General features: G+C 38.2%; 2 protein-coding genes across 2 annotated transcripts in view; one reads left to right on the top strand and one right to left on the bottom strand.

Moving 5' to 3' along the window:
* Nucleotides 1-24,644, bottom strand: part of TDO2 (tryptophan 2,3-dioxygenase) — a 68,245-nt gene that overhangs the window by 11,830 nt on the left and 31,771 nt on the right. The window lies entirely within an intron of this gene.
* ASIC5 (acid sensing ion channel subunit family member 5) overlaps nt 23-24,644 on the top strand; it is a 28,249-nt gene continuing 3,627 nt past the window's right edge. The window contains exons 1-8 of the mRNA XM_062607074.1: nt 23-223; nt 15,959-16,265; nt 17,607-17,838; nt 18,931-19,050; nt 20,023-20,172; nt 20,740-20,887; nt 22,011-22,067; nt 24,084-24,252. Coding sequence (XP_062463058.1) covers nt 154-223; nt 15,959-16,265; nt 17,607-17,838; nt 18,931-19,050; nt 20,023-20,172; nt 20,740-20,887; nt 22,011-22,067; nt 24,084-24,252 — 1,253 coding nt within the window. The 5' untranslated portion in view covers nt 23-153. The remainder of the gene's footprint in view (nt 224-15,958; nt 16,266-17,606; nt 17,839-18,930; nt 19,051-20,022; nt 20,173-20,739; nt 20,888-22,010; nt 22,068-24,083; nt 24,253-24,644) is intronic.

Raw genomic sequence — 24,644 nt, 5'->3', positions numbered from 1 at the left:
CCTCAACCTATCCCCGCTATTCAGTAATTCCAGAAACTATCACAACACAAAGGTCAGTAAGTTCACGTGTTGTTGGCTTTCCAGGTTTGGTTTGGATTTTTTTCAACCAGTCAAACCAAGAATGCCTGGTATACTTGCTGTGTCCTGTGGCACATGCTTTACGTGCTTTTTACTGCACATTTTCCACCAGTTGCTTCTTTGAAGATTAAGGCTGGTGTTTGGGGTAAGTTAATGAGAGGTGCGTATGTGAGAAAAAGGCAATATTTAATAAATGTTCGAATCATTAAAGTAAGTTTTTAATTGCAGAACCTTGTATCAAGATATCAAGGTACTTTTAAGTTTAAAAAGTGAAACATGGAAAAGGAAAGGGAAGAGGAAGCAGAATGTTAGACTGAATAATGATTGTAAGAGATTTCAAGTGATACATATACTTTCAAAAAATGCACACAGATTAAGTAAAAGCACTAAAACTAATCATGTCCATCTCATGCTGGTTTTCCAGTTGTTTAACTCATGGCAATTTCCTGATCTTATTTCCTCATGCAAAAGTTTCTCTTATTGACAAATGTTACTCAATTCTATTTATTCATCAGGTTAACACACAATGATGTAACATACAACCAGTGTGCACTTCTTCCCTGCCTGCTAGCCTTCTCTGAAAAAAAGTTAATGCTCAGTTTTACTGCAAACAAAGCTGCAGGGCCCCCACGACCCGAGACCGTTTGCTCTCTGCAAGACTTGTTCTCCTTAGCAGTGACTGTGGCAGTTTCAGTAGTTCTAGTCACTTCAGAGTGACTAGAATGACTTGGCTCATTAAAAGAATCATACGCAGTATGTGGGTGATGGAATATGTACCCTGCTCAGCCAGATGCCGTACGTCAGGCTGTACAAATATTAGCTTAAAACTAAGCTGAGCCACAAGTAGGACTCCACTGAGGCAACCCATCAGGCAAGGTCAAGGTGATCCTCCTTCAGGATATGAAACTTGTCAGAGGAAAATAATCCTCTCACCACACACATCTACACATCCGCTCAGGATGCAGGCGAGTAGAGATGAAAATGAAGACCATGCACTGGGATATACATCAGAAATAAATGTTGAAAACTGTGCTTTTCACTATCCCATTTGCACTCAAGAAGCTTGATGTACATGCTGGTACCTCTCACATGCACAGACATCAAAGACATGGACAAGTAATGTTTATCTTGTCATTTCTATATACCTTCACCTGAAACATCCAATCTGAGCCTCCACAGTGAAATCAGAATTTTTGTTACCTTTTCTCATGGCACAAGCAACGAAAGAGTATGAACCTAATAAAAATAAGAGTAGTTGAAAAACATCAAACTCTTAACCTCACCAAAGAAGTTATCATCCATTTTCTTGTGGAGTTTTAGTTTCTTCTGTGGGATACAGAGAATAATAAACTTCCAGAGCAATGGTCTCTGAAATGCAACCTTTACATTGTCTACCCAGCAGGCAAAGGATTTTGAAATATCAGAGACCTTTTAAACTCTGTGCTTAACAAAATATTAACTCCCTGTTTGGGAAGTAATACTACCCTCAATTGGTTCAGGGTTACCAAATTCCCTCAAAATCTAGCTGAGGATACTGTCTGAACCAAGCACTATACTCCTCCCTCTGATTCAGCAGCAGATGAGTTTCAGTCAATCAAATCATCCAGACTACAACAATTTAGAAAGTTATTTCCAGTATTTCCAACATGTTCAAACTCTGGTTAGGTGTGTGATAGCTGATTGGTCCCAAAGTGCCTCCATTCTAGAAACCACCAGCCTAGTAACTCTTGTGAAACTTGACAATCCAAATCCACCTGCATCTGCATTCACATCTCATCATTCTTGCTCGATGACCATGTTCACTTTCTCCAGTTCAACCCTCTTGAGCTGGTGCCGTTAGAAAGCCTTGCTATACAGGATCCTCCTGCACAGAAAACATTCCCAAGTGTGTCTGAGTCCTTACCAACATCTGTTTTCCATCAGTTTCTCTTGTAATTCACTAGCAACCAAGAACCTTAAGGTTTACATGAGAGAATTAAAAAATATGATTCTCCAAATCATCAGAAAATTGCAAAGACATTGGGGAAAGTAACATGAACCATTTGTTTCAAGCCCACACTTGGGCCATAAATACATTCCTCTAACCATGTTTGTACAACATCATGCTTTGATTTAAAATAAGAAACAAAAATATTTTTTGCAGTGCTGTCAATACATGAAACACTTATCAAAATATTCACTCAGGTCCTAGAAAAGCTCCAGTAATTTAATAATTCCTTTTTATGGCAGAGATAATTAAAAGTAAGAAAGCTGTTACTTTCATAAGCAATTCAGAATGAAGATGGTAAGCTCAAGCTCTGGGTTTTTATGGAAAGCAAAAACCAAATATGTGTTTAAGAAAAAAGACTACATAGTAAATTTGTTTTAGAAAGCTTTTAGCTTTTAAAATATATACTCTATACTTTGTATATATTTGTATAATGAACATCAGACTATATTCTGTGCATTAAATGCAAATCTATGTTTATCAGGGAAAGTATATGAACTCTCCAATTCTGCACACAAACCAGAAATAATTTGTTCTTTTCTCTCTCATATGTAACCTCAACTGAAATAAATGTTCAATCTAAAATGTACATAAATTCAGTCAGTATGATCTGATACTGCACTGCAGAATTTAATGGTAATTTAACAGTCCATGTTTCCTTTTGAAAACTAGAAATGTTGGGAGCAGCTTCATGTTAATTTGTTGAACAAAAGCCTTACCTATCCCTGCCTCACTTCAAAAACAAGCAAACCAAATGAGACCACCAGATTCATGTCTTATAGAGGGAAGCAAAAACAAGTATGGGACTTAAAGCTTATAACTCCTACCTGCACCTCATATCTACCGAGAGCAAGCTCTGTAGACTGACTGTTTCCAGAACAGCTGTGTGATATTATGGATAATACCATCCTTGACACCATTCAGGGAAATTTAATCTCACACTAGCTGAGTTCTGCTCTCTAACTAAACTATTCCGCTACAACAGATCTCAAACCATACAAGACCAGTGGAAGAAAAGGTCTTAGTGAGGACTTGAAAACCCCTGAAATAAAACACAGACAATACGGAACTATCATTCATTCATCTTAGTGGCAGCCTTCACCTGATCTCAGCAAGGCTTCACAAGTCTGTAATGAACTTGGTACTAAAAAAAATGTTTAAAAAGTGACTTGTACTACAAAATCATGAAACTGTCTGTTAGCAGTGTAGATGACAATGCAGATTAAAAGAGCCTTCAGTTTTGGGTCAGCTCAGAGCCTTAAACACTGGCATGGCTGTGAGACCCTTAGAAATGAATCTGCTTCTGCCATGCTGCTCAAATTTGGGACTCAGTGTAGGGACCTGATTTTTGAGAGAAGCCTTTATGCTCTGGCAGAGATTTTACAGCTGCTTTGCCATCTCTTTATACTAGCATTACCATAAATGAGTCTTGACGCAAAAAGCTCTTCCGTGTGAATACATCTGAAAGCAAAACACAACCTTCATTTTAATTGACAGTATTACTTTTGTTTCTCAGAATGCACTGTCATTTCCCTTCCTCATGCTGAACACTCAAAATCACATAGAAGCAGATGTGATTCTGACTGTTCAGCATGAACGCACACACAACTTGCTGTTCGTGTTGTGAATGGCTGAGCAAAGCCATGAAGACCAGGAGTGTGTGTATGTGGCCTTGAGTTTTTAGTTATTTGTTTATTTACTTCTAAAGTATGAAAGTCAGACAGAAAAACTTCTGCTCATCCCAGAAACCTATCAAGAGAATTCTGACCTTCAGCAGACAGTGAGAATGCTCTGTTTCATGACTGGGCTGAATACAAGACAAACACAGCAGAAAAAAAAAATCACGGCTTCACAGAACTGCACTTTGGGGCCTTCAAATGAACTGTCATGGCCTTCATGACCAGCATGTGAATTGTTAAGCACCCTTCTTAATCCACCCTCCTCCCCTTTCTGTTTACCTCGCCTCAACCAGATGGACATGGGGTGGCTGAGCTAGTTTCTCTCATCTCAGCTGCAACAGGGTTGCAGTACGGATACAAACTGGACTTACATAGAGAGAAGCGATTCATTCATACATGCAAAAATGGAGCCTCCTTCTAAGCCTGGCCAAGGCAAGGTTTGATGAAAGGTGGAGGTAGCCAATAACGTATTTTGTAGTTACAGGTGGGGTCAAGAGCCTGCATGTTCTTATTGTGTGGGGCTTTATGTCTAAAATATTAGTCTGATGAGGACAGGTAAGTAAGAGTGACCCCCTATGCATTGTCATGAATCCAACAAATGTTGGATTAGAAGTGATTAAATTAGAAGCGACTTGTTCACCTAAGCCAAATCTCAAGTTATCCCATATGAAATCACTTATGGAGGAAAAAAGAAGACCAAGGCACACACAGATGGTTTGGATGGTGCCACCAATTCTTCTGCTCAAAATCTCATTCTGATTACAAAATCATCACAGATCAATGTGTTTTTGCAGGGTTCATTAACTTGAACAAAGTGCTCGGAGACCTTCTGGCTACAAACAAGTGACGCTTGGAGCTTCCCAACGCTTGTACCAGAATTAGACTAGGAGTTATCCAGCACAGACGGCTTCTACCTACAAAACAGTGGCATCAGTGAGTTTGATAAAAGATCCTAGTAGGTCATGCCATGCTGAGGAGATTCTACTAGAAAGTAGCAGATTTCTTGGAAGAGGTGTTGGAACAAAACAAACAATCAAACATTTAAAAGAAAAAAAAACAAAACAAACCCCACCAACCTGAAAACAAGTTTACAATGAGATAATTTTTCTGGTATATCCATTTAACTTTCCAGTATTGATAGCCCAGGACTTCCTAAGATACCCAGGTCCTTGCACTTAATTACCCTTCTGTGAATCCACAGTCTGCAGCAATGACTTCCATAATAAAAGTGCATATCAGATGAAAGAGTATTTCCCTGTGCTAGTTTCAAACTTTCTGCCAAGTAATCAAGTAATTTTCATTTCTGCTTGGTACTAAGTCATGGCTTACGATCTTATGACAAATAACTGTGCTATACCTTTATAGTCCCAGTCACCCTCTTCTGCACTTGTGCAGATTCTGTTGTGACATTTTTGAGATGAAGCATTCAAAAGGTAAGTATCTTTTCAATGTATAGATGTAAGCATTGTTAGTTCCATAAAATCATAGCGATTAAAAATGTTTAGACACCAAACGCGCAACTATAATAGTGAAATGCACTACAGAAGCTATTGTCATGTTTTGGTTGAAAAGGTACAACTCAAGTTGCACAGCATGAGTCAAACCCTCACTGCGTAGGCTGCTGTTCAAGCACTGAACCAAATTACTTCCCCAGCCAGTGTAATAAAATAACAAGAGATAGGTGAATAAAGACACATAAAAAGAAGAGAGGAAGATAAATTTGGCACTAAAACAGGTCCTCTGCTCAAGTGAGTGCTTTGTGATTTTCAAAACTGGACTTGCTGTTTAACAAGCATTTGAAATTAACAGTCAGTTTTGAAAAAAACTAAAACTTGGTGACTCAAGGCTAAAACAAACAAGCTTGAAGTTGATGCAATATTAATAATCCAATCAGACATTTGTACATGGGGGAGGAACAGAGCTCAAGGTCTTGCAAGCTACAAAGAGAAGAGATAGCGCTGCAAAGATCTTAATTTGTTTTTATTTTAATTGTATTTTTTCTACTTAAACACAAAGAAATCTGTCATCACTTCCCACCATACCTTTAACTTCCATTTATGTTTCACACATCCCAGCACAATACCCTTGCCCCACTGTCTATCATTTCTGGCTCAGCGTAATGCAGCAGGATTCCTTTCACATTGCACAGTATCTGACCCTGTTAATGTTGGTAAAAAATCTCCCACCCTAAGATGTGCTCAAAAAGGAACTCTTCCTAGATTACCACCAGGTCATCCTACACCTGTTATTTTCTAAGTATACCAACCAGCACTCATGCTGACTGCTTTCACAGGTTGCCTGCAAGCTGTGCTCTGACAATGAAGCAGCCTGCTCTTTGAATTGTCCCAGAGGAACAATTTATCTTTCTCACATTCTGACTGGTAATTATTTTCCAAGTATGCAGAAAATGTTCTTTCACTGCTATTGCCAAAACTTCCTCTTTTCATGTATGAAATGTGTTAATATCAGACAAAACTATAAACTTTGGAAAAATCACGTATCTTGAATACATGCTACGGAGTTGTTCTAAGGCAAACCTATCCTCTTTTAATGCCTTGAAGCCACACATTGCAAGGTACAATTCTTTAGTACAGGAAAGCTGTTGTTCTTCTTCTCCTGAACTGAATCCTGGTTATTTCAGGTACAGTGAAGTCAAAATCTGGAGCCATAAGCTACACCCTTGCCTCCATGGCTCAACTTGTTCTACTGTCTGCTCCATGGTACAGCTGGCTAGGGAGTTCAAAGGGCTGGTTCAGGGCAAACGCTAATAAAAATTTGCTAAGCTCATCCTATTCAGTATTATCATTAATGACTTGCGTGATGGAATAGGTTGTACACTACTTAAATTGACAAATGAACAGCCTGGATGGTGAACAGCATGTTGTTAGATGGGGGCTGGAATTCAGAACTATCTTAATCACTGAAATAAATAATGTGCAGCTTCAGTAATGCAAACAGTAGCACTCTTGAATGCTGGTTGCGATAACCAAACTAGCAAATAAGAAATTCTTTAGAAATCACCTGGATTTTTCAGTTATTCAAAAATAACATGTTTAAGCAACAACAGGCAAAACTGTGAAAAGAGCAAATTTTATACTGGAAATTTTAAATGGAAACTTTCTATATGACATGGAATCCTTCCATTCCATAGAATCCATTGTATTACGTACTGAGTACCACTCTTCAAGAAGCATGAAGACCACTTGGAATTGGCTCAGGAAATGATAGCAAGAACAATAAATTAACATAGAAAATATGGTCCATTAAGAGAAATGGAAAGAATTATACATGACCTGTAAAACTAAGAGAAGATTGTGGGGCAAAAGTGATAAATAGCTTTCTTTCAAAGGAATGAGTAATAAAAATTTTCCATATACAAGGGAATGAGAAAAGGAGTAACCAGTATAAATTCTGGCAACACAGACATCAGAAAACAAAATGTAACGACATTTCTTGTATCTGTAGAGCACTACAAAAAATCCAGGAGAGTTTATAATTTCTCCAGTCATAGCTGATTCTGCCTTGATGCACAGACAGACCCAATGAGTCCCCCCTTCTAACTATCTATGAGGCCTTTTTCTACATCCCCTCTCCCATTTCTGAATCCACTGGCATACCTGCTTTGAAGGAAGGAGCTAGACAGATTGTTGCATGTACAATTAGTTACCATGTTTCACATATGCCAGCTTTTCATTTGCCATGAAATAGCAATGACAATACATTAAAACAGTCCAGATGTTGGTCACTCTTTTTCCCCTGCTTTTTCCTTTTTTTCCTAGTATATTTTGTATAAATTGAGTATTTGCTGTCTGCTATATTAGCAAATGCATTCCTTGAGCTGACTTAAAAGAAGGTAATAATTGAGAAGTTTCTATTAAAAAAGAGAGCTAAGCAAAACATTATAAGAAGCATTAATGCTGCTAAAGCACTTGCAGAGCCTCATGCAATGAAACACAAATTGGAAGGAAGCACTTTAACATTCTGGAGAAAAAAAAAGTCCAATTAAGTCCAAAAAAGCTAAATATGCACTGAACATATATTTGTGCTTGTATGTATGTAATTTCTCTCAGCAGCCCACGAGAATTCCTATGAGACATTTTGCTGCAATGAGGCTATAAAGAAATAACTTTATCGGAAACACATTGCCTCTTTGTCTCAGCAAATAGCTGTGTAGTTATGCTGGCTGCAGCATTTTGTTTAAATTTAGCACCTTAGGAGAACTGAACAGCACTGAGGAATGACATTTTGAGTACAAAATTTACAATATGGATGGACAAAAGCCATCATGACCACCTCTTCACTGGTTCTTTTTCCTAACCTTTGCTGCATTAAATATTAGGGAATGTGTTATTCAGATAACCAGATACACACTGCAAGAACTGACCGGACAAACCAAGCTGGCTGTGACTAATTTATAATCTGAAAGCTGTTTGTGCAGGCCATTTGGGAAAGATGAACAAATACAAGGTTGGTCTTCGCCCCCTAGTGTTTGCTTCAGAATTACTGTAAAACAACTATAAAATAAGAAGTCTTTTAAAATCACTTTCTTTTGTAAAACACAACCAGACAACACAAGCCATGTCTGTCTAAAGTATTACATAAAGGTTCTTTGTAAGACAACAACTCACAGAATTTTTACCACAAACACCAGTAGGATGAATCGTATTTGCTGCATAGAGAGCAATTTACAGTTTGTACTCCTTAACTGTATGCACACATAATTTGCTTTGAGAAGTCAAGCAACTCAAGCAAGAGGCATCATCTGGGTACTGTGAATTAAAGTGGTTTGCATTAATAGGACTCAACGGATCTGCAAATCAGTGCTCAGCAGAGCACTAGATGTGGTTTAGTTACATACAGATGCTGAAAAACAGTTTACTGTTAAGCACTTCACTGCTTGAGTGAACGCAAGTGCTGTGCAAAGCTTGCCCCAGCAAAAAGCCTCACCGGTGAGGCAAAAGTGGCAAACAGAGCTAGTCTTTCCAAGAAGCCAAGTACAAAAATCTTCTGCTTGTCACACAGGAGTGACTAAATGGAGTTCAGTGCTTTAGCTTCCTGCTTTTAGTTTTAACAACATGGCAGAAAACAACTGCCAAGTTGTCTGCAAACAACTAGACACTGAGGCACTGAGGGACCAAGTTAATATACGCGATAACCCAAGAACACTATGGACAATCAAATGGACCATTACTAAGAGAGTAAATGAAAGAACTGGAACAGAGAGGGAATGTGCAGAGGGGGAATTTATTATTATTTTCTAAAGCATTAATCAAGCACAGTCCAGTACTAAAATTACTTGTATTTTTAATTGCCTTCTATTAGATGCTTAGGTTTTTAAGTTGAAAAAACTTCAAACAAGATCATACCACACATCTAAGACAAAAGCAGTCTCTGTCCTTTAACTTAAGGGGTTACTGGAATGATTGACTCTGCATGCGTTTTCATCCTCACCCAGAGGGTCAGTTCTCAGGAATAAGAGCTCATTTTTGCTAAAGCCCACAAGAACATGAAATCTGGAGCTGGTTATGAAGACAGCTATTCAAACTGTGGATGAACTGAATTTTGCTGCTGGTGGGAACCTAGTGGCAGACATTCGTTGCCCTCCAGAGCAGGAAGGGTTCCTTATCTAATTAAAGAGAATCTATTCAGTTCGGAACAGCACAGTATTTTAGTTTAGATAACTGGTCTTTCTAAAATAACAGGCAAAATACAGAAGATATTTGCAAGGTGTTGCAACACACCAGTCAAGCCTGCACTTGTACTATTATTAGTATAATACTGACTTGAAATGTATATAAATATGATCCTGTCATAAAAATAATCTCTTTTATGTTGCAAAGCACTTTACTTAAATGCAAAACATAGCAACCCTGGCAGGTAAATTGCCCAGTGTTATGTGTCATTGAGCATCAACTCCCATTTAGTTTTCTATAAAAGCCATTACCTAGTGGTAACCAGTGATAAGGCAGCGTGTTACCCATTCCTTCCTTACTGAAATAAGCAAAGCCTCATGGACCAGCTTCAGAGATTCATTCAATCAGATGCTAAAGGTATGTGACTAGACATATCAGAGTTCTTTACCAAGAGTTTTGTTACATTTTGGTGTTTTCTTTTCAGGACTGACAACCAAAATGAGAAAATCTGCCTCGTTTCTCTTTTAACCTTGTCCAGAAAGAGCTGTAGTGTACATTTCCAAGATATAAAGAGAGAGATGAAAAAAGCTTGCAGAAGAAAAAGAAAAAATAATCACACAGTTATTCAAAGGGTGAGGAAAAGTCTCTAGCTATTTAGAATAAAGACAACAGAGTTTTAACTAGGCAACTACTATTCTGAATGATATAACTCCTTCCAGGCAAGAGCTCCTGCGGTTGCTGAGCTATATCTGAAAAGGCCATTCTTTTTTAATAAGTTCATTAATGAAAATCCAATCACACTTAAACAGCGGGAATATAAAAATGAAAATTTTGTGCCTTATTTCTGCTATGCAAAAGCTTAGCTTCCAGTTCTTCCCACGAGGTCCTGTTACATTTTTTTCCTCACTAGATCAAAGAGCCTATTACTGTTATCTGTCAGTGTATGTAAGCAGTTATAGACTGTGACCAACTAATTGCTGAGTGAAATTAAAAGAAACCTTTAAATTCAATTATTCAATTTACAGTGTTAACATTAAAGATACTGTGAATTTCTGAGGTTTTTGTATAAGCTGATAACTGTATGTCCCTGGCCGTGTGTCCCTGGTGCAGGGAACTCATTTCTTCTTTAACAACAGACTGGAAAATCAGGTTTCTCTTACTAACCATGATGGTTCTTGGGGCTTCTCCAGTAGTCAGTGTTTCCTGAGGCAAAGCATCTGTAGCCCATCCTGAACATATGAGCTACCATATAGTTCTTCCATTTATGTTCTATATTTGGCTCCAAATATGTGATTTGCTCCTAGATCTGGATTCCTCTCATTTAGTTACCTCCTTGCTTTTTTACTTATCCATGCTCTACCCTTTGGATCTTCTAGAAATACTGGGTTTATTCACATCTTTGACAAAATTATTTTTTTAGCTTAATGCCTACATTAAATGTACTTTGTATTGGTTCTAAAAGAACATAGCGCTCTCAAGACCTTACTAATAGTCTGAGGTCTTGCAAGACCTTACTGTCTCTCTAGCAGCAACTTGGATACCTGCCGCAGAAAATATATGGACTCAGTCAGAGATAAATATGATCAGACAAAAGCCATTGATTACAAAGCCTTAACCCATTAAACACTATTTCTTACATGCACTTACAGTGCTCTGCCTCCCCCACAGCACATGAGGCTTGGGCTTTTATACTAACCAAAATGCACACTCATTCCAACACAGGTGGCCAGCCTGTGCTGGAAGAAGTGGCCAGCAATATCTACAAAGGTCTCCAAAGGTTGATAGAAGCCTGGACATACTTATTTTTACCAGCTTCTAGTGCATGAGTATCACAGAGAGACTGTATTAAATGAGTCACAGTATGCCCAATACCCCTGATAAGAACATATGAAAGACCTTCCCATCACCGAAAATGCACGCAATACGCCTGTATCCCGTGTTTGTCTCGCTGTAGGTTCGGGGGGGTGGGTGGGGGGTGGTGGATGGTGTTTTTTTTTTTTTTTGGTTGGTTTTTTTTTTTTTTTTACTTTAACGTAAAAATGGTTGCTCTCTTCACTATAAGAAGGACTGAAAAACATCCCTAAAAGCTGACATTTCAATTGATTCAATCACTGACAAGGGGGTTGTCCTGGGGTGGTGCTGGTTCTTTCCAGGGTTTCACCCATCGTGCTGGCACCCACCGCAGACCAGAATCTGTAATTATACACATATAACCTCGACCAGTTAGTTTTACTTCCGCAGGACCTTTCCAAATGCCGGTTTCCAAGTCCTTATACCGGACCCGAATACCCGGAGTTTTAGTCATATAACCTGAACCTAATGCCCGACCATGTATTATAGCAGGGGGGTCATTAAAGTCTTCTGTCAATTGCACAAAGTTCATAACATATACAGCTTTCTGTACCCTTGCTACCGGTGTACGTCCTTCTTCCCCCGTTTTTTGTTTTTCCAACAGTTATTTCAAACTTTGATGTGTTCGTTCAATAATAGCTTGTCCTTTAGTACACCCACGATCACCCTGACCTTGTTGTAGAAGGGTTTAACAGCAGCGATGAAGGCAGTAGCCATGTATCCAGCCTTTTCCTCTGCTGTGCCCACTTTAGAACATGCATCCATCATTTCTTGAAGACCAGCAGATTTTGGCAAAACCTGCAAAACACGCTTACCAGCTGGGTTAGCATTTTCCATAGCCAGAGCCATAAGCATGGATTCTTTAGCATTAGATGCCAGATCAATATTCTTTTCGATAACTTCTGTCAATCTGTCAATAAATTGCATATATGGCTCAGTAGGTCCCTGCTTTACTGATGTATATGAAGGATTAGGTTTTCCCGTTTCCGGCACAGCTTTCAGGGCAGCTAAAGCCAATTGCTGCGCTTGCTGTAAAACTTCAATTTTCATACAAGCTTGTACTTCATCGGGGTGAAATTGTCCCTTTCCCAATAACATTTCAGATGAAACACCGTGCAAAGGGTGATGAGGATTACACTCTAAATTCTCATCTGCAGCCCTTGCAGCAAGCTCCTCAAACCCACTTTTAAAATGCAGGAGTTGTGAAGGAGTTACACTCTCCTCCTCAGGAGACTCCCACCCTGGCAAAAATTCTTGGGGACTAAGTTCAGGGGCAGTAGCAGCATGAAAAGGGTTAACATCAGTTTGTTTTGGCTGCTCAGTAGCCGCTACTGACTCCCGAGTATCAGCTGGAGCTACCGCCGACAGAGGTGTTGTTGACACAGGATAGAGGAAAGGTGCAGGGTCCTCAAACTCTCGTACTGTACTGCGCGCCAGTTTTTGACCAGAATGTTTTATGCCTGAAGCAGAGGACACTACCATGGCTGTAGCACCGGGTGCTGAATCTAATGTAGGTGCTGAGCCCTGCTGTTGTGAAGGCGAGTCAGAGAGAGCTGTAAAAACGGATTTTGCCGCCTGTTTCTCAGCCTTCATTGCGGCTAGAGTCCCTTTTAGTAGTAATCAGGGGGCAGCAAGAGACTTCACCTCTTTAAACCCACAAGTAACCTGATGCCACAGGCCTGCCCCAATTTTTTTCCAAGTCCCGAGATCAAAAGCTTCATTAACCCCCTTGATCAGCTCTTTTTCTTTACTGCAGAGCAACAATCTTTTTAACATATTATCGTCATATTCTATCCCTCTCACTGAGAGGATATGCTGGAAAAGCTTAAGGATGACCATTTTTTCTTTACTTAATTGATTCCCCATCCTAACCCTCTTCCAGACCCCGTCGGCTGTTACCTTATTTGCACTGCGCAGTGTCTTCCGGGCTCACTAGGCTCCGTTCCGAGGCGACTACCTCCCGATCCTGGTCCTGCCTGATTGAACCCAGCCGACGTCCCTGTGGCTGCGCGTTTTCCACTTTCTTCGGTGCCACGTGCTTTAATTCCTTCAGTTTCAATATGAAAAATATGGGGGGGTCCCTGTTCGGGCACCAATTGCCGCAGAATATACATGGACTCAGTCAGAGATCAATATGATCAGACAAAAAGCCGTTTATTACAAAGCCTTAACCCCTTAAATACTATTTCTTGCATGCAGTTACAGTGATTTGGCATATTATGATTGGATACATGTCTTGAAGACCCTTTGCAACTAGCATATAATTGGTTAAGCACAGGTGTGGGAACTTGACCTCGAAAGCTTGGCAACAGTCCACAGTTCTCAATTACCTCAGTGAATTCCAGCTTCTTCTTATCTTGCTTGCTTAAGCTTCCTTGGGCCTCTCACAGCCTTGCTGTATCTTTCAGGATTATTCAGAGTTTATGTACCAATTATCCATTCTCCTGTGAGAACACTGTCTCCACAGATACCCAACTTAAAGCTAGTTCATCTGTGTTGGTTACACAACCTTAGTACAGATACACACAGCAAGCTTTGCATAGGATGAAGGGTTAATAATTTATAATCTCACACCCACGCATTATTGTAGTGTATTATTATTTATTAAATGAGATCTGGAATAACCATTCTATTATTAATTATATATCACTGGAATGTACTTGTTCCTCAAATAGACCAAATACCAGAGCAAATGGCTACTCCTAATTCACATATTTCATACTGTTTTCCAATCCACCACATATGAGAAATTTCATACCAGAATTCAACCACATGATCCTTTGTAGTTAAAAATCTTTTTTTTTTTTTTTTTTTTTAAATTATAGCATTTTCTAATGGAAACTAAAAGTAGACTAAGGATTCTTATATGCACTCACCTAGTAGTGCTAATTCCTCTGGCGAAAGACAGCAATGAAAGCAGCAATATGATATTAGATAATCTTATGCACTAACAGCAAAAATTTCACAATCAGATAAAACCATGTATATTTACTGCAGTAGCTATGCACAACAGCTAAATACAACGTAGTTACATATTTGCATAAATTCTAAGTTACACTGCTGCTGATTAAGCTAACTAGTGGGTTTTGATGGCAGTTCATTCTTACGTAGGCATATGCTATCATTCTTCTACCTAGCACAGTGTATATAGGAGGAAAGAATATACACAGCACTTTTCCTGAGAGAATAGGGTCTGACTGCTTGTGGTCTCTTGCTAGAGGCTATGGACAGCAGACGCAGACGCATGGTAGGAATGTAATTTGCTCTGCTGTTACTTAGGGAAGAAGCAAAGCGCGTGTCCCACTGCACACGCGCTGGTGAGAGGGAAGCCTAAAGCAAGACAAAAGCACACGTGAGTGAACAGCTTTGCAATGGGATGTAATAGTCACTAGAGCTAGGAGAGAATCTTTTGAACAGTTTTCCAGCAGAAACCTGATGATAAAAAGGGTTCACAATAAACTCAGCCAGTACTGATCAAAGTTCTTACATCTTTAAAGAGAAACAGAGAAAATTCTTTCCCTTCAGAAACATTTTGAAATCTAGCATCATCTGAGATTTCATTATCACAGGCCCCAGACCGTGCAGAGACCAAAGCAGCATCCCAGATTGCTGATGTGGTCACAATAGCTTTGGCAGATGACCCTTTCACATCCCTTTGATCCTCTGATCAACTGTAATAGCCTCAAGTAAATCAGTCTTATAAAGGGTATATTATCTTCCTCCCATGTATGCCACACTATTAAATCTATCTAAAAAAAAAAAAAAAAGGAATTAGGGAAGCACTTAATTCTTGTTAAATGCTAATCTAAGCATATTTTCAAGTCCTAATCATTATTGTCTCACAAACTTTCTTTAATTTATGGCTCCTATGGACTTTCTGAATGACAAAATAAAGTAGCAGATAACAATCTGAAAATGAAGCACTTTGCAAAGAGACTGGTCCAATTATAACTAGATACAGGAAAGGACTTATTAAGTTTCCCTCATTTGGATGTTTTGAGAGAACATTGTGTTCAAATCCATGCCCAAAGTTCATTCAGCAGCAAGCATAAAAAAATTTCCAGGTACTGATAATATTTGTTACTGTTTTTAAACTTAGATCTAAAAATATTTTTTTTTAACATCACTTTGCAGAAAAGTGGGATAAATGAAAACTAAAAACATTCCTGTTTCAAAGTTAAGGAATCAGACATGTACAAGCCTAAAAACCAAGACAGTAGCTTTCCTTTTGAACCTGTAACTTCAAGTTTTATCCAAAAACTTTTAATAATGAAAGAGTAAAATTTCCTTTAATATGATTCCGTATCTTTCCCTTTTTACCTAATTTCTCAGAGCAAGTATGAAGAACCAGGCCTTTAATGGGATGTTACTGTAAAAATCAGATGCTCAGCTTTTTACAGTAGGTTCACAGCAACCTCTGGTCTTATATCACTGAGGTATGTCAAAATCCAATCTTTTCGACAGAAGTGGAACTACCCTTTTATATTAATGTGCTTAAAAATTTGTGTGCTTGAAATATTGCAAGATATAGTCTGTTCCCAGACAGCACTGAGCTCATCTTGCAGCACACAATTCTTCCATCCTGAGAAGCAAGTTCACTACTTAAAGAGAGAATTTACAGTTAAAGAAAAATTTTACAGCTGCTTCCAACATCAAAATTATGTGGTTTCCTTTAAGTGTCATTTAAATGCTAATTTTACAAATGTGTTTTCACTTTGTTCCATATTAAGGAATATTGAAAAAGATACAATTGTACTTAATAAAGAAACTGGTGCCACATTTGGATGACAGAAGGAATTATCATCAGGAGTTTGCCTCATCCACTTCATTTCATGGAGTGCATAATATTGTTCAAACACAGAGCAAGACTCGCAAAGTGCTGTGGCTGTTTGTAGTCATGGGCTGTTTTGCCATTGCTATATGGCAAATCTGCAGCCGCTTCATCTACTACTTCACCTGGCCAACCACAACTACAATGGTAGTTCAGTATGTGGAAAATGTCCAATTCCCTGCTGTGACTTTCTGCAACTTGAACAGGTAAAAGTTATGTTTGTTATTTGCTCTTTAGAGGCAATACCTTTATATGTGAAAACAGTTGGCTTCCACAGGATGCCTTAACAAATCACATAAAGTAAATATGTCTCCGAGGGGCATGTTTTCCACACCACATATGAGATCCAAATGAAGAGGAAAGTACAAGAACCAAGTAGAGGGTTGCTTTTTTAATCTTCCCCTTCCTTCAGATGAACAATTGAACTACAGATTTTTAAATTTCAAAACATAAGTTGGAATAGAAACACCTCTGGTGGTGCTCTTCTATGTACAAGCACTGCTTCTAAAGTGCAACTGAGGGACAGTCATCAGTTACACCCAAGTTAAAAATAAAACACAAGATTTGCAAACACAGATATTCAAACAGAAACCTCAGACAAATGTAGAAATTTTGGACAAAGCAGATGTTGTTTTTCAGAGGTGGTCAAACTTTATGGTTCTAGCTGGTGTCAGTGGGGTTTTCAGGAGGGAAACATTTGGTCTGTTTGGAAGTCATGGAAGTTCACTACAGATTACTACATCTGAAGATAATGGCCAACATTCAGATGCGGCCACTTTGAAAATAATTTTACAAACCTATGGCCTGATTTTTAGAGCAAATATGTAATTTAGGAACAGTTTTAGAAATACAGAAAGTTTACCCACATTGTTTCCTCAGTCTTCTGCCTTTCCCTGGCAGAATCAGCTAGAAGTCCCAGTCTCAAATATCTGGAACTATTTGCATCCCTCGCATTGCCCCATGTAAAGCCACCCTGGGTTATAGTGCACAATATTCACCATGGAGCCACAGAGCTTATGGGAAGGTAGATTGTCTCTACACTGGGGTGTAGTGCCTTAGTAAAGCAGGTATATGAGAGCACTGCAAATACACTTACAGATCAATTTCATAAGTATTAGAAGACAGCTTTTTTGAAAGGAATGGCTCCTCCCAGCTAGTTTCCCACATGTAAATATAACTGTTCATTTTTTCATCAGTTCTACAAATCTGGTTGTTGTCTTACACAGATGGCAAATCTACAGAAATGTGTTCAAAGACTGACCAGAATAGCCATGGGAAGGTGTCCATTTTCTGTTTTCAGATATGGAAAATAGCTTCCTAGAAATGGAGAGTATATTTTTATTCTGTTTAGATAATATAATATATATCTAGAATATATAATTATAATATAGAATATAGAATTTATATATTTATATTGTAGAGACCAAAGTGCATTGTGGTGGGCAAGAATCACATTTTGCATGCAGACAACAAATTGTCTCACAGATTTGGCAAGAGCAGCTTTGAGATGCACAGAACTAAGCAATTTTTTCTCCTTCCCTTGACAGGTTCCAAGCTCATGCAGTAAGCAACCTCAAGATAATTTTTTTCATTTGGACCATTGTGTCTGGAGTACTCCACAATTTTTCTATGGAAAATAAATATTCTCAAGAGCTCAATGATTTTCTTCTTGGGAACCAGAATTTCAGCATCAAAGAGTTTACAAAGAAAAATGGGTTTTATCTGAACAACAGCACATTGCTAGAATGTGACTTTTTTGGAAAGCCATGTTACCCGCAGGTAAAGATGTTTATTTTACTAATAAAATAAGGAGAAGGGAAGTATATTCTTATCACTCCCCCCTTGAGACACCTATCTTTGCCAGCTACTCCCCACTATTGTTCCTTTACAGTTACCCAATGGAGAAAGAAAGTTTTGCTCTAAACTACCCTGAGGACCCCAGTTCTCCCACTGACTGTGGAAACAGCCTGCAGGACTCCCTGAGCTGTAAAATGCAATTTCGGTCTAAATTGCTCTCAGTCCAGTGTCACTTCTGCACTGGAGATAGCAGCCTTTGGCAACTGTCAAACCTTCAGACTGTATCCAACAACCTTGTCCATAAATGGCCTGTAATGAAGGTCAGTTTGAAAAGTTTTTTTTGCAATACATGATTACATACTTTTGTTCTTGAGGTCAAGAATACAGACAGCCAGGGTAACTACATGCAGACTCCACAGGAATTTTAAACAATGAGGTGAAAATAGTCCAGCTTTGGGAATTTTGGACAACAACCAAAGAATATGATCGTTGTATTTTTATGTCAATTCTTCCATAGAGCAATTCCCAACTTACATAGAAAACATGAACAGAAAAGTCAGGACCTTATTCTTTCAGATATAACCTATAGATATGCTACAACTTATAAAATTAGTCATTGGAGAGCCCTCTTGACTGAAAGATACTAGTGTTAATAACTAAAACTAAAGCAAATACTATACTTTCATGTGTAACATGACATTTAGATTTGAAACAATCTTCACTAAACATGTACTGAAAAAATTAAACAAGTTGGTTTTGAATATATGTCTATTAAATAATATATATTTCTAGATAATGTAACTATATAATTTCTATAAGGTATAGATAAACAGGACTTCATTAAATGATTCTGAGCAGCTGACAGATTAATAACATGAAATTTCTCCTTTAAACTTAATTTCCTACGGAAAGGGTGAAATCCTTCTGAATATTTCCATCAATTAGCACTTTTCTGATTGAAACATTTAGCATTGCCTTTAGGAAAAACAAACACTCCAGTAGCCCATCTCTTGCATTGTAATTCACTACGGAAACTTCTTTCCTTTTACTCTTCCCTATTTTCCTTTATTGAAGGATTTTGAACATGTTTTCACTGAATATGGAAACTGCTTTACTTTTAATCACAATGATCTTGCAGCAAGAAGAGTGAGTGTGTCTGGAAGAGGCTTACATTTGCTTTTTGATGTCCAACAGGTACAGCTATCCTAATGATTATAAATCACATTTCATGTAATAACTTGCAGCTGAATTGAGTTGGTTTGGTTTGGATTTGTGTTTTTGTTTGGCTGGTTTTACACAGACCTTCAGAATTTCACGCACAGATTTCTATATGAAGACCATTTCTGAGTGAGAGGGTATTTTCAAGGGAAGATCTAACACAGATTTTCAAAGTCAGAATTATTGACTCTGTCCCCAGCTAAATGGTTCTGAAAGTTGCAAGTGAATGTATATGCACATATGCACAGTTCACCTACAGTCAAAACATGTCATGAGAGCAGTGATCTCATTTTACACAAGCACTTTGGGGTGACATAAATTCATTTTAATAAAAGGCCCAGTAAGGGAGGTCATATGGTGCCAGCTTCTAAAGCATTACTGGATTTTAGTTGCAGCAGCTGTAAGTGCTCAATGACAGCTAAGACTTGGTCTTTGCACTATAGCTTCTGGCCTCATTAGAATTATCTTTGAGCAATAAAACCCAGAAAATTAATATCACCTTGTGAGGTCAGTGAGGAAAACTAATATTTTGAGTGATAAATGACTTAGGCATTCGCTTTTATTCTTTAGGAATTACGAGACAGGAGTGACAGGTTCTGGAGAGAGTAATGGAAAGTTTGCTGAAATGTGATGGGTAGTTGCAAGTAAAAGGAGAAAATATCCAAGTTATGAGTAAATGTTTATCTATGTCTTCTTGCTTTTGAAACTGGGAGATAACAGAAGGAATAAAAAACACCCCTGAATTTTATAGTTACTGGAAGGAAACCCACAGAGGCCATTAGCAAAGAAAATTCAAGTCAGCTTGCTTCTATACTTATCTGTAAATTGCCTAAAATGCAACTAGAGATACAAGACCAAATCAAAAAGCACAGCACCATTTTAAATATAGCTAAAGCTTCAGATGGTAAGCAGAGCCAAAACTACTTTAAATAATTCTTTTTGCATCAGGAACAATTCACCGATGAACCTTCTCTTGGTTATACTGATGCTGGGGTAACTTTTGATATCCATTCACCCAGAGAGCTTCCACACTTTGATGGTTTAGGTTTACTAACACCAGTTGGAATGCATGCACAGGTTGCAATCCGCCAGCTGAAGGTAAGGACTTTGTCCATCAAGGGGAAATATTGGTCTTTGCTGTCTCTACTTCTCTTCTGAACTATGACCATGAGTTAGACATTTTGGAAGTTAAGTATTTTATCATGCCAAAGGGACTCCTAAAAATAACATTTCCTTCATAGACAAACAAAATTATTTCAATTTTGGGGTGGCAGAGGAGGGTGTCACTGGTCGTTATAATCAGTATCTATTCAAATCAGCCTTTCTTCCCTAACATCTTACAATCTCGCTGACATATAATGATACAAGGACACCAAAGCATATTTTGTTAGCATTAAGACTGTCTCAGATTCCTAGTGGAATCCAAGTGGAGTGCACTACTCTTCTGCACTAGGCTTTCTGATCAAGTCCTACTTTTGCTGTGAGGAGTTGATTTTATAATCCCAAAAGCATAACCTGTAATTGCCTCCAATTGCCTCACAATGTTACTGCTTATGCCTTCAACAGTCTTCCTTAGTACTTTAAATTGTGAGAAAATAACATCTAAATTTAAAACTGAGACAATATATATATCTCTATATATCTTCTGTTATTATTATCCTACAGTCAATTATCCAAGAATACCCATGGGGAGAGTGCAAGCCTGATAAAAAGCTTCGCTACCACAGGATTTATAGTACTAATGGATGTTTGCAGGAATGCAAAGCCCAGTACATACAGGACTGGTGTGGCTGCTTGCCATTCATTCTTCCAGGTATTTCTCAGACATATCATACCCCTACACTGATCATCTTGCTAGAAGTCCTCACCTATTATTGAACAGCAAAGGAGATAGGGAAAGTCTCCTCTTTCCCACCTTTTCAGCATTAAAAGCAATGATAATATTGTCACCTCTCTCTAGAGCAAGAGCTGGAACCCAAATCTCTGCTCCCACAGCTCTTTTTTCACAATTAGGGGGTAAGAAAGCACTGTCCTGCCTCCACTTTCTCACTCGATATATTTTTAAATATTCACAGTATCAGAGTATGCCAGAGATTGGAAGGGACCTCAAAAGATCATCTAGTCCAATCCCCCTGCCGGAGCAGGAACACCTAGATAAGGTTACAAGGCAAGGCAGAATGTTTTCACTAAGGGAGACCCATTAATGGGTGATCTCCAGTTCATTTGTTTGGCAGCCTCTTGGAAAGGAGGTCAGCAATTTCCTGGGAACTTTCATGGAAAGGAGTTTGAGAAGGCAATTAAATCTAGGTCTCCCTACCCAGGGTGAGAGCTTTATACAGTACTAGTTAGATAAAGGAGGGCAATGCCTTCTTTAACTGTGTGCCAAACTGCAAAGTAGTATTTCCATGCAAGGGAAAAAATGGGTGAAACTGAGATCATCTGAAATCGGAAAAGTTTACTGTTAGCTCAGGGTGCTGTCTTACCCCTTAGGTCTCCAATTAACTCTTGCATGAAGTTCGAAACTTTTGCTGAAACACATGGGGTGTAATCATACATGGGTGTAATCATAGATGGGTGTAATCCCATCTACCCTATTTTGTTTTCTCATTTCCACTCAGAAAAGCAGAAATTCCCTGCTTCAGCAAGCTAACACAAAAAGTGCACCACAAGCTTAAAGGCAGTTCTGTCTGGCACACAAAATAAAGATGTTTGCTACAACAACAAGCTTCCTGGCTTGGTCTGTTGTCTTTCATCATTATATGCCCCTTTTGGTGTTGGTAACTGCATCATGCCCAAACAAATTGATTTCTCAGTTGTATAATGATAAACAAGAAGTGCTAAGCAGGCTTCCATGACATTATGTTTCATTGGGGTACAAACAGAGCTAAGGCCTAGACTCTAATTGAAGTTCCTAAAGTTTGTTGTTTATTTTTCAGGAAATGGAACAGAATGTGATTTGCTGAAGTATTACAATTGTGTTTATCCGGCAGTCTGTAAGTAATAACTTTATATTTTCTAAGCCAATTTGAAATGACAGTACCCATCAACTAAAACAATACCAAAAACAGTACTGAAACTGAGTACATCCCAGTTCATTAAATATTCTGCAAATAGAGACCAGAATAGAGCTTTAAATAGATGCCAATTAGAAAAAAAAAAAACAAACACACAAAAAAAAAAACAACAAAAAACCAAAACACCCAACAAATCACAAAATCAAACATAAGAATTAATTTTACTAATCAGAAATGGTGTAAAATAGAAGAGTGTTCAATTAGTCTGTTTTCCATTATCAAGCCTCTGTCTTGCATCTTCAAAGTATCATCCTTCTAGCTCCAACGTTGTATTCTTTATATTTGTGATAGAAAAGTGAACAGCACAGTAATAACAGGTTTTTCAGCTGATAGAAAATATAATTGAAAATCACTGGACTTTAAAGTTTTACCTTTTCAATAGTAAAATGAATTATAGGTTTTCAAAGAGCTCCAAATACAAGTAATTTCTGTAATCAAATAATGTGCACACAATAGATACAGAATCTGTAAACCACTACAGCAGATTTTCTGGAGAATACTGCAACTGGCAGCCTGAGAAGTAACTTCTCATGAACTCTAGAAGGCCTCCTTTTTAGTTGTGTTGGATTCTTGACTCTCCCAAAGGAATGGGTGATTAAGATAACAGGTAGATTAATAAGTTTTGGTGGGCCTGTGCAGGGTTTTTTTCTGTTTTGATTAGGTGTGTGCAATATTCATGCAAGATCTACTACTAGGAACAATGATTATCTCTCCTGTGGCTGTCTTGAAATAGATCCCACTGAGTTCACAACCTTATATAATCACAATCTTTGATAGCCTGTCATGGTGGAAATGTGTATACTGTTTTACTTAATGGATATTCTGTAACCAAGTTTCAATGAAACCAGTGAGCAATATAACAAAATAACCCCACAAGGGTTGTACCCCACAAGGAAATGGCATCACAGTACTGTACATGGGGAACCTGGCTTGTAGGCGTCTGCTCCCCAGATCCCCAAGTTAGGTGTTTAGTCTCCTTTTACAGTGCAGGAGAAGTTAAACATCTGATAAGAAACTCTCAAATGACAGCACTATCTGCACGACCTACCACTGGTGAGAGCATATATTTTAGGAACCCTAAAGGCTGGCTATCAATAAAATCCACACCACCAGCATCCCTGGAGAGCACCTCAAATCATCAACTAGCAGGTTGAGATATCTCCTCCCCTGCAGGCTGCAAAAGCCCTAAAATACAACGGCCACCACCACACCAGGACAAACACAGCATCACAAGCAGGAGGTTATGGTACTCATCTCAGAGTACCAGATACCTATGGGTGATGGTTTATGATTTAGGAAACACTTATGCCTTACCATTTTTCTTCTACATTAATTTTCTCCATGCTTCCTGGATTTCTGTAACTATTTGAGGAATAGCTCCTCAACTTCATGAGCAGCCAGACCTGCAGCATCTTGTGGCTTCTCTTTGGTATTTGAAGAAAAAAAGCTGTCCCTAAACCCTCTTAGTTGTCTTAAGCCCAATTATCAAATTGCAGACAGGGGTTAAGGTAAAGTGAATTATCTTACCAAGATTTTTATGTAGTTATTAGATAATAGGAAACTGCAACTGGCATTGCTCTGGAAGCTGTTTCTGTGCACTAAAACGAGCTAGGCAGACATCAAGGCACCAAGACCAAAAACTATACACCTAAGCACATAATCAGAAAGCTAGCACAGAACATGGAGAGTCTTCTGTTGTCCTGCTGTTTAACTGAATGAAAAATAACAAGCACATAAATCCCTAATGAGGAGGAAACACTTCTGGGTGCTGAATTTCCTTGGGGAAAAGGGACATAAAAATCTCAACCCTTGTCAATGTGCACCAGTTTCCCAAATGCCAGTTACAGATACTTATTTTGTAAGTTTTAAAAGAAGGTTTTAAGCTGTATGCTTTTTTTAGAAATTCTATGTAGATTCTTTATCTTGACATTTCAGATGATATAGAGATGAAAGGATTATGTACAGTAGGAACCCACAATTCCACTTGCCCTGCCCCATGTGAAGAAACAGATTATCCTACTACTGTCACATATTCAAGTTTTGGAGGAGAAAACGCTATAAAATACTATTCTGCAAAACTGAAGAAAAACCCAGAATACATCAGGTAATCTTGCTTAACACCTTGTCTAATAAAGAAATTATCAATTACTTTTAAGTGTACTAACAGAGCATATGATTTAAATATGACCTTTAAAAAATACATTCTTATGTGAGATATTAATAATGCTGTCTCTGAGATAAAAAAGTCTTAGACAAAGTTGGCTAAATTTAGACATATTCATATATATTAAAATACTTAGATACATCTAAGTCTTGTGGATAATGTAAAATAGATACCGCAATAAAAAAGGAATGTTTTCAATTAGCTACTCTGTCACTGATCTTTTATAAGAAAGTGGGCTTTTCTGATCACTTTTGTAAATAAAAATAAAGGGCAAGGTTATCAACTCTACCTACAGTCCACATGAACAATCCATCCAATAGAGAAGATAAATC

This window comes from Pezoporus occidentalis, unplaced genomic scaffold (assembly GCF_034315485.1).
Source record: "Pezoporus occidentalis ecotype Australia unplaced genomic scaffold, CSIRO_AGI_Poc_V1 ctg1, whole genome shotgun sequence".
Lineage (NCBI taxonomy): Eukaryota > Metazoa > Chordata > Aves > Psittaciformes > Psittacidae > Pezoporus > Pezoporus occidentalis.
This window is presented reverse-complemented; position numbering and strand designations above follow the sequence as displayed.